General features: G+C 45.3%; 1 protein-coding gene across 1 annotated transcript; it reads right to left on the minus strand.

Moving 5' to 3' along the window:
* Positions 1–951: 951 nt before the first annotated feature.
* BAK1 (BCL2 antagonist/killer 1) lies at positions 952–8898 on the minus strand. The gene is made up of 5 exons (XM_044672157.1): positions 8812–8898; positions 7596–7731; positions 5299–5442; positions 3139–3319; positions 952–2655 (listed from the first exon to the last, which is right to left on the minus strand). Exons 1-5 carry the CDS (start codon positions 8858–8860, stop codon positions 2551–2553), a joined length of 615 nt encoding a protein of 204 aa, XP_044528092.1. The 5' UTR covers positions 8861–8898; the 3' UTR covers positions 952–2550.
* Between the last annotated feature and the right edge of the window lie 2396 nt (positions 8899–11294).

An 11294-nucleotide genomic window follows, 5' to 3' on the forward strand; every position in this document is an offset into this window, starting at 1 on the left:
AGTAAGCAATCTGTGTGATTTAGTATAAAAATCCCAACATTTATGATCAGGATTTTTAGAATAAGAAGAAAACACAAATCATCTGGTCCAACCCCTTACTATGCCTGTTTCCTCCCTCCATAAAATGACTTGCCCAGTAGATTAAGGGTCAGGACTAAAGGTCCTGGTTCAAATCTGATCTCAGACACTTCCAAATTGGGTGACCTTGGACAAGTCACTTACGTCCCATTGATTAGCCCTTACTGCTTTTCTGTCTTGGAACCAATACCAATATTGATTCTAAAAAAATGACTTGCCCAAGGTCCTAAGTACAGAAGAGAGATTCTGATCCAAGTCTTTCTTTTGACCATAAATCCTGTGCTATTGCAGTGAGTCCACACCAGACTATCCATTGAATTTCATCTCTGCTCCTTAGGGTCTCTACACACCCAGGCAAGTCCTCTTTGGTCCTCATTTCTCTCTTGGTCAAATAATGGGGCTGTTCTAAGAGATCTCTAATGTCTTTTTATTCATTCATTCATTCATTCATTTATTTATATTTTAAACGCTTAACTTCTGTGTATTGGTTTCTAGGCAGAAGAGTGGTAGGGGTAGGCAATGGGGGTCAAGTGACTTGCCCAGGGTCACACAGCTGGGAAGTGTCTGAGGCCAGATTTGAACCTGGGACCTCCAGTCTCTAGGCCTGGCTCTCAATCCACTGAGCTACCCAACTGCCCCCTCTAATGCCTTCTTGAGCTCAAATACCCACGTACTTGGGATCTGAAGAGCTCTAGCCTCATTAACCTGGGGACCACTCAGTGCTGATGGACAGTTCCCCTGGGAGTTTTGCCAGGGGGTCTTCATGAATTTGATGAGGGGTAGGGAATAGGAGTGGGGTGAAGAGAAGGATGGCACAGGACCTGCAAGGTGTGGGGTACTGGAGATCGACATGTAAAAATCGTAAGGCAGGAGTTGTGGGATTGCACATTTATTACGAAATCACCTTAAGGTGCTCCTCAAGGCCACCGAAATGGCAGGCAGTTCAGAATCACTGGGGAGTAGGATTGAGTTTTCAGTGTCCCTTATCCCTACCCCAGATAATTACACTGCGCCCTGGGCCAATCTGGCTCTTGTCTGGGGGTTGAAAGGGTGCCCCACAAATTGCATATTAGCGTACAGTCCCACCTAGCGTACAGGGTCAGGGCTGAGCTCCCTCCCCATTCTTTGGCCCAGGCAGCCTATATATAACATCCTTTATTTTCAGGTCCCGAGCACTGGCGAATACAGAGGTATGGAGTAGGAGGGAAAAGACAAGGCAGTTCAGGGACTGAAGTAGGGCTTGGGTCAAGGTCAGCATGGGGAGGGGGGAATAGGCTAGTTAACGGAACTACGAGGAGTAAGGGTTGGAGCAAGCTAGGTGAAGGGTTGCCAAGTAAGCAAGCTTGACCCTGGGGTCTCCTTTTGGGGAGGTAAGGAGAGGTAGAGTCCCCACAGGCCCAAGAAACCTGAGAGAATAGCTACAAAAGCAGCCTCATCAGAGCTGAGAGGGGAAGCAGTAGCTTCATATTGTCATCCTGAGCCTCAGTTTTACCCTCTGTAAAATGAAAAGGATGGTATTTCAGTGCTGCCCATTTGAGTCTTTGAATCTAGCCCTGGCACTGACATTAAACTTATTATGGGAATAAGTGACTTCCCATCTTTTGTGCCTCAGTTTCCTCCTCAATAAAATGAGGTTAGATTAAATCAATTCCAAGGTACCTTCCAATTTTAACCAACCTATAGAATAAATCTAAGTTGTGCCACTAATCCACATGATTAAATCAATTCATTTTCTTCTCTGAGCCTCTATTTTTTCACTTTGTAAAATGAGGGGACTGGACTAGATGGTCACAAAATATTCCAGCTCTAAGATTCCACGTTCTGACCCTGATTTTCATGTTCTTGGTGGGGAGTGTTTTCAATTAGCATCTGTTCTTGATAACTATTGACTAATTGGCTAACATGATGCCTCTGCCCCTCCCCCCAACCAAGAATTATCCAGGCCTCAGAGAGGGGGAAGGTGAAAGGAGGGGAAGGTAAGCAATTATAAGCAAATATAAAAAACAACCTAAACTAAACTAAAATACAAAACACACAAAAACAAACAAACAAACAAAAAACCCTCTTCTCAGGGATTAGTGGTTTTAACCTGCCTGCCTCCAGATGAATCAAGAAGTTAAATAAATGCCCTGTCCACACATATACCCACACACGGAGGGATCTCTGGGATGTGTGCATGTGAATGTATGTTTTGAGGAGGGGGTGGCAGCTACATTCACACAGCTGTGGCCTCTTCTCTGACATGATGATGGATCCCAAAGAGAAGGACCTGTTAGCACCACAAAGAGCTACCACCTGGCTCCTAGGAAGATGTCAGGGAGCTTGGAGTAATCACCATCCCCTAATTTGTCATAGTAGCTAGCAGAGGGCCTGACCCTTTTCATCCTGGAGGAGGAAGTGGATGGGCTCAGAAGAGGATTGTTGGGGGAGGCTCAGGCCTTGTGTCTTCACAAATGCCTCCCCCTCCTGGAGTCAAGGTTGGAAGAATCTTCGGATCACAAAGCGACCCAAGAGGACCACACCCAAGACTGTCATCACGTACAAGATAGAGTTGTTGGGGAGGTTCAGGGCTGCCACCTAGGGATGAGATGGGCATTACTGTGAGGTGTGGGGCAACATGGGAGGATGGAAGGAGAAATCCACAGTTAACTACCCCTACCCACACCACCAATCCCCCAACCCATTTTCTGGCCTCTACCTTGATTTCTGAAACATTTCGTCTTTCCCTCTTTTCTTCTTTTTCTTTTTTTATGTTTCCCCTTTTCTTTTCTTTTCATTTTTTTCTTTTCTTCTTTTTCAAACCCTTGCCTCCCATCTTAGAATCAATATTTTTGCATTAGTTGCAAGGGAGAAAAGATTAGGCTATGGAGTTTAAATGACTTGCCCAGGGTCACACAGTTAGGATGTGTCTAAGGTCAAATTTGAACCCAGGACCTCCCATCTCTAGACCTGACTCTCAATCCACTGAGCCACCCAGCTGCCCCCCACAACCCTTTCCCTCTTTTCTTCATCACTGTTCTCTCCCCCTATGCCTCCCTCCCTCCAGGGCCCCATGCTCACCCAGCCCCCATTCTGGGCAATCCAGCGGGCAATGCAGTGATGGAGCATGAAATCAGCCACAAAGTGGGCCACACGGCCCAGGAAGCCGGTCAGGCCCCGCTGATAAACATGTAGTGCCAACCGGTAGCCGAAGCCCAGCAGGGCCACCACTCGGCCCCAGTTGATGCCGCTCTCGAACAGGCTGTGGGGGGAGGGCAAAAATTCTCAAGTCAGCCTCTTCTCTTCTCATCCCTTCCCCCTAGTCCTACCCCCTGACCGGAGACTAGAGAAGGATGCCCAGGTGTATGCCACAGCAGCCTGAAGGAAGGAGGTAGGGAACATCTCTCTCACCACCCAGACTTCTCCCTGGGCTTGGGGAGAGACTGTGTCTGTCAGTCCCTGGAGAAATGGAGGGCCACCCATAATGTGGGGCAGCAACGCCTGCTGAGAGGTCCCCTCCAAAGGATGCCATCAACTTAGTGAAGCAGTTCTTGACCATTTGGGAGTGCAACCAGATGTAGTCCAGATCCTAATTCATTGAAACCCACTCGGTCTCAGGAAGAGTCCAGCAAACATTTATGAATTGCCTGTTATTTCCCAGGCACCCTGGATTCAAATGCAAGGAAAACATTAATGCTTCCTCTCCATGAATTTATATCCTAATGGAGCAAAACTCTGAACCTGGCTCTCCTGAAGGGACAGCATCTGGGCCTGGTCCCCAAAGAGGTCAAAAGCTGGGTACAGCTGGACCCCCCTCAGGCTGGTGGTTAGAGAGTCTCTCCCTGCCACCCACCCATCCACCAGATTTCAACTTGCAGGCCATTTCCAGTACAGTGATGACTCCCACCATTGCTCCCAGTACAGAGTGGCCAACAGAGAGAGCAACAAGAGAAGGAAGGAGAGCCTGAGGCATCATGGGGGGAGGGAGAAGAAGGGAAGGGAGTTACCTGCAAGCCGAGGAACCACTGCTAGCCTGACATCCCGCAGGGACAGCAGGAAGAAAGAGGACAGAAGAGGAGGTTAGGTCCTGGGAAGCTCAAGTGGGAATGAGGGGGGACACCTCAGGGAATGGGGAATGGCTCCCCTGAGTATCACATTTCCTGCCCACCCCTGGAATATGAGCCAACAAACACCTTCTATTCCTAATATTAACCATAAACTTAGCCCTAATAAGATAAGGTAGCATTTTTTTTTGTTCATTTGTTTCAGTCGTGTCTAACTCTTTCTGACCTTATTTGGGGTTTTCTTGGCAAAGATGCTGGAGTGGTTTTCTGTTTCCTTTTCCAGTTCTTTTTACAAATAAAGAAACTGAGGCAAACAGCATGGAGTGACTTGCCCAGGGTCACACATTAGTAAATGTCTGAGATCAGATTTGAACTCAGGAAGATGAGCCTAGCCCTGACTCTAACTGTAATGCTAACCTTGACCTAAGTGTCCAGTGTTACAGCATTCCTCATTCCTATTTTCAGGGGATCGAGGGGTTTGTAGGGTGAGCTGTTTTTAGGGCTCAAACTCTTTTGCTGCTTGTTGTTCAAGGGAGACTGGGCTAAGAGAGATCCTTCCTACTCCATCCCTATCCCACAAATTCTTGAAGGAACTCTGTTGTTTGGAAGATCATGGGATTTAGAGCTGAACAAATCCAACCATCCATCTGGAACCAGCCAATCCAACCCTCTAATCGTACAGATGAAGAAGAAATGACTTTCCCAAAGTCACACAATTAGCAACAAAATGAAAATGAAAGCTGTGGTCTCCAAAAAGCAAACATGCTGTACTTTCCTTTATATTACCCTGCTTCTCAGAGGAAACAAACAAAAAGGGAGCCAACCACAGGGAGTGACTGCCTACCCTTGCCCTCCTAACCCTCCTACTCATGTTCCTGTAGGGTTTTTAAGGTTCACAAAGGGCTTTCCTCACCACAGCCTATGAGGGACAGATACTCAGTTTTCACAGACTCTCAGGAACACAGCCCTCATGCTCCCAGGGGAAAGGCGTACATTTGTACTCATATCCTAATCTGGGGGGGCTACGGCTATAGAGAGGGGGCGCCACATAGCAACAGGACAGCACAGAAGCCACACAGGGAGAGAAATTGCCACTGAGACTTGAACAGGGCATAGAAGGGGAAGGAAGGAGAGGTTACAACAAAGCAACCTTGGAGGAATTGGGAGAAGTGAATACCTGGAGGCGATCTTGGTGAAGTACTCATAGGCAGTGTCGGGGGTGGGCTGCAAATGCTGCAGCATGGCCTTGAATTCTGAGTCATACCTACGGCTGATGTCATCCCCAATGACGGCAAGCTGTCGGCCCACCTGCTCGGTGGTGCTGGGGCAGTAACAGACAAAGAGAGGAGGTCAGGACTGTCACAAGAAGAGCTCTTAATTTCTTTGGGAGATAAGTCTCCACCCCAAGTGGAGGATTCTGATCTGTAAATGAGTGCTGTGGAAGCCCACTTATGGGGGTCAAACTTTGAGAAGAAGATTCTAGAAGTTGGTGATGGAGGGAAAGATGGTTGAGGGCAGAAGAGTTGTCAAACAGTTTTGCATGAATGAGCAAGTATAGAAAAGGGACAAGAGGTGGAGAGGAACTTGAAGAGGGAGTGTATGTGTATGTGCCTGAATGTGTACAAAGAAATATGCTAGACAGGAAGCCTTTCCAGTTGAACCCTGGTTGCCAGGGCTGAGGCTCTCCTTACTTTCTGAGTCCTTCCTTTTTCTGGCTTCAGAGTTCATCTCTATATCATCTTACTTGTAGTCTATCTAAGCTAACATCCCCTTCCCTGTGGTTGTCTTCAAGCCAGACACAGGCTCTTCTTCTTTTTTAAACCCTTACTTTCTGTCTTAGAATTGAAATTAAGTACTGGTTCCAAGGCAAAAGAGAAGGGCTAGGAAGTTGGGGTTAAGTGATTTGTCCAGGGTCATATAACTAGAAAATGTCTGAGGCCAGATTTGAGCCCAGAACCTCCCTGCTCTAAGCCTGACTCTCAATCCACTGAGCCACCTAGCTGCCCCCGGGCAGGCTCTTCTTGATATGTCTCCCTCCCCACCACTGTCCCCTCCCCCCCCCCCAGTTCTTAAAATCAGAGTATTCAGAGACTTCAGAGGAAGAGACCTTAGGGACAGAATAGGACCAGCTGCCATGATCCCTGAAGATGGCTATACCTATAACCACTTATCTGCCAATACCCCAAACCAGCTCCTTCCTTCTTCTGGCTTCAAAGTTCATCTTCTCTATTCCACCATACTCCCACTCTGTACCTTCCTGGTGATTCTGGTGCTTGACTCACTGGCAGGAACCAGGCAGTATTGATAACTTTCCTGTGTTAAACCATTTCTCTCTTTACTCCTCTAGTTTTTTTGATACTTTCCTCCCAACCCTGCCTTTCTTCCTGACTTGGTTCCCTTTTATTGGTTACCTCACAATTTTCCTTACAATTTAATAATGTTGTTGTTTAGACTTTTCAATTGTGTCTGACTCTTTGTGACTCAATTTTAGGTTTTCTTGGCAAAGACTGGAGTGGTTTTTATAGCTCATTTTACAGAGAAGGAAACTGAGGCAAACAGGATCAAATGACTTGCCCAGGGTTACACATTTAGTAATTGAGGCTGGATTGGAAGTTAGGTCTTCCTGAATCCAGGCTTGGTGCCCTATACCAGAAAGAAAGAAAGAAAAAGAAAGAAAGAAAGAAAGAAAGAAAGAAAGAAAGAAAGAAAGGAAGGAAGGAAGGAAGAAAGAAAGAAAGAAAGAAAGAAAGAAAGAAAGAAAGCAAGCAAGAAAGAAAGAAAGATAGATTAGGTGATAGAGACAGAGACAGACAGACAGACAGACAGATAGATAGATAAGACAGATAGACAGACAGATTAGGTGATAGACAGATAGACAGACAGATAGATAGACACATAGATAGACAGACAGACAGATAGACAGATTGGTTAGATAGATAGACAGACAGACAGATTGGTTAGATAGACAGACACACAGAAAGACAGATTAAATGATAGACAGACAGACAGATAGATAGATAGACAGATTGGTTAGATAGATAGACAGATTGGTTGGACAGATAGACAGATTGGTTAGACAGATAGATAGATAGACACACAGATAGACAGATTAGATTACAGACAGGCAGGCAGGCAGGCAGGCAGACAGACAGACAGATAGATAGATGGATAGACAGATGGATTAGATGATAGACAGATAGATAGACAGACAGACAGATAGATTGGTTAGACAGATAGATAGACAGATAGTTTGGTTAGATAGATAGATATAGATACAGCTATAGCTATAACAGCTCTAAACAAGTTAATAATACATACCACAAATACTTTATATATTCAGTAAAAATTAAGTCAGGGAAGGGCTATTTTATCACTGAATGGTTTTGTGCATGCATGCATGTATATGTGTATGTGTTTACACATGCGTGGAAGTGCTTGCCTGTGCCTCTCTGGACACCTGCTTCCTTCCCTCACCTGCTGAGCTCTTGGGGTAGGGTATCCATCTCTGGATCTGCAGGGGCAGCTTCTCCCTCAGCTTCCTGCTCTTGTTGGTGGCGGTAGTAAACATAGCTTCGGAAAACCTCTTCGGTCTCTTGGGCCACTTGTTCCTCTGAGAACCAAATTCTCATGTTAGAGCCAGGTAAGAAATGGAGGGGTAAGGCATTTCATTTTTCTTCCCCATCCTACCTTTCTTCCACAAAGGTCTAATGCTATCTCTTTCTCTTTTAGAGAACAGGTTTGAAAACACAAAATACAAAATGTCCAAGCTGGAAGGAAGCACTTAGCCCAACCCTCTGAGTATGCAGACAAGGAAACTGAGGCTCAGAAAGGGAAAGGGAGGGATTTATCCAAGCTTATACCGGTAGTAAGTGGTGGAACTAGGATTTGAACTCAGATCTCTGCCTTTAAATTTAGACATGATTTCCCCCTGCACTTTGCTGCTTCTCAGTTCTGTGTTTCTTGTTTCTTTATTCTTTGACTTTAGCAGATCAGTTCCTATCTAGGGAAGCATGCTGGAGAGGCAAGGTAACCCCCTTACCCCCAGAACTCTGACCCATAACCAACCCCACTGATTTCTCCCCAGGGACCATAGAAGTGCATGAGATAAGTCAAATCACAGCAGCCTGGTGCTTCCCCACCCAGAAGGGGCAAAAAGATAAAGCCTAAGTGTAGTTCCATCTTCACAAACCCACAAGACATTTAATTCTTCCCATCTTAGGAGGGGTCATTGACATTAAGGAAATCGTATTAAAAGCAGGTTCAAGGGTCAGCTAGATAACACAGTCAAGCAAAGTTTGATGTCAGGAACACCTGGGTTCAAATATGACCTCAGATACTTCCTAGCTGTAGGGCCTTGGTTGGTCACTTATTCCATCCCTCATTGCCTAGCTCTTGCCACTCTTTTGTCTTAGAATTGATACTAGGGGGCAGCTAGGTGACTCAGTAGAGAGTCAGGTCTAGAGATGGAAGGTCTTGGGTTCAAATTTAACCTCAGATACTTCCTAGCCCTTGCTGCTCTTCTGTCTTAGAATTGATACTAAGACAGAAGGGTTAAAAAAAAAAGCAAGCTCAAAAAAAGTCAGGTTGGTCCTACTCAGTTCCTACTCTTATCTCCAATTCCTGCCTCAGCTCTCCTCCCTCCTAGAAGGTATTCCTTAAGAGTTAGAAAGCAGGAGGTGAATACTCTTACCTGCAGTAGATGACGGAGCTCGAATCCGGTTCACCTGCCTAGAAGCCATGCTGTAAGTGACAGTGCCAGCCTGGGAAATAGGAACAGTGATGCTGGGAGAGAAAAAAAAAATAGTTTCTTACTTTTCAGTAGGAAAAGAACTGGGTACCCTATCTGCCCGCACACATGGTAACATCCTGGGTAAAGTAGTTCCTGGTCCATAACCTTGCCCAGACCCCTCGGCAACCCCTGCACCACAATAACCAAGCAGGGTAGAATTCCTGTATTTGAACCTCTGGATCTGAACCTCCCAATAATGGGGCAAGGCAGAGGAGGGGAGAGAAGAGAGGGAAGGGATGATGGAGAAAAGGGAGGAGAACATAGGGTCAAAGCATCTGGGACTGAAAGGGGTCATCTAGCCCAAACCCCTCCTCTTGGATAAGGAAAATGAACCCCATGGGAGTTAACTGCTTGGGACTTGTCCAAGGTCACATAGGTACCAAGTGGCAGAACTAGGATTTGAGTTCAGTTCCTCTGCTTCTAATTCCCACTCTCTTTACATGACTTCCATCCAGCCTAGGTGAAATCTGGTAAACATCCCAGGTAGTGGGGGAGGAGGGACGGTACTGAAGGAAGGGGCAAGAGAGGCTGCTGTGGGGATTTTAGGGGTGAGGGTGGGGGCGGGACTTGTTGCTATTTACCATGCATTTGCTATTGTCTTGTATTGCATTGCTGTGGCCTTCTCCACATCCTGCCTTGGGCCACAGGGAAGTTCCACCTCTCTCTCTGGCCTCCTCCCCCCAGTCAGGGACCTCAGTAATCCTCTGATCTCTCTCACCTAGAACCCTACTTGTTCTTTCCTTTTTATTGTTAATAATGACAGCTAGCAGCTTGAAGGTTTGCAAAAGGCCATCTCAAACATTTCATTTTTGTCTCACAACAACCCAGGGGGGCTAAGTTCTATTATTATTATTATTACTACTATTATTATTATTCATTATTCCTCCTACTATTATTAATAATAATATTATTTTGCAGATGAGAGAACTGAGGCGGACAGAGGTTAAGTGACTGGCTAGTTAAGTTTCTGAGACAAGATTTAAATTCAGCTTTGCACTGCCTAGCTGCCTTGATTAGTGTAGAAATATTTTCTCTAATTAGATTGAATTGCTTACAGGTTCCTTGAGAGCAGGACCCATGTCCTATCCATCTTTGTTGCCATCAAGTATACAGTAGCAAGTGCTTTTACATGTTTTTCATATTTCTGAGTGAATGTTGTTCCAGTGATACAAAGAGAGCTATACCTATGGACCATGGTTGGGTCTTGCCAAGGATGACTCTGAAAACAAGCTATTTTTTTTCTAAGAGACCCTGTAGAAGCTGGCACTTTCAGGGTTGGAGATCTCATTAGTAACATGTTTATGGACATGATGAAAAATTTTCAGCCAATCTGGAAGCAAACAAAAAGGAAAACTCCAAGCCAATCACAGGTATATTGAGAGAGATCGGTGTCTCTCAGCAAAGCTGAGTCATTAGGTTTCCTCGCACCTAAGACCCTTGAATGAGAGTTTCCCATCCTTTATATACCCTAACATTACATCATACACCATCTCAAGAGGCTGCCCAAATAACTCAACCGTGCTTGGGGTGGTGTTCTACTTCCTTGAGGGGGTGCCTCAGTTTCTTATTGTGTCCTGATCCATTAGGACGATCCTTAAGATGATACAATAGGTCACAACCTCAGTCATGAAAGGTCCGAGGCTATCGCCGCTCCTCCGGATATGCTCTATGGTCAGGAAAGGTCCAAAGCCCCCACTGGTCATTCAGATATACCCTGCATGGTAGACTAAGATGGCAGGACTTCTGCTTAGAGGGAACGACCTGTCCCAAGAATGAGTCACACCCTATTGCAAAATGCTGGCTAAATAGAGAAAAATAGCTAAATATATTGTATTTGATTTGCTTAATAACCTTATAAAACATATTTACTATAATTCTATTAATCACTAATCAATCATTATCCCAGCTTAATCGCTTCCTTTGGCTAAATCCTGATTAATTCTAACACCTGGGGTCTTATTGAAAGGGGTCAGGGAGTCCTATTCTCTTCATGGCACAGTCTCTGGTGTATCATTAATGAAGCATGTTCCACTTCCCTGGTTCTCCACCACAAGTCAGTATAGTTGACAGGGCTGATACAGTCCTTTCTGCTTTAATTAAGGATGAGAAGCCTAAGTAGCTTGTCCAAGATCATGAAGTCAATTAGTAAACTAGAACCTTCCTTCCTATAAAATCACCCATAGATGTCTTTGAAGTACTGCCCTGGGGTAAAGGTGAGAAGACAGGAACATCCAGAGTAAAATGCACCCTAATACCTCTCTCTGTATGCTTGTGGTCAGCAGGCCTACTTGGCTTCATGCTTATGTCTCAAGTTTGTAATCAAGAAGGTTAATTACAAATAATAAATAATAATTCATATTTGGATTATAGGATCTGTAAGGAAC

The sequence above is a fragment of the Gracilinanus agilis genome, chromosome 4, assembly GCF_016433145.1.
Source record: "Gracilinanus agilis isolate LMUSP501 chromosome 4, AgileGrace, whole genome shotgun sequence".
NCBI lineage: Eukaryota > Metazoa > Chordata > Mammalia > Didelphimorphia > Didelphidae > Gracilinanus > Gracilinanus agilis.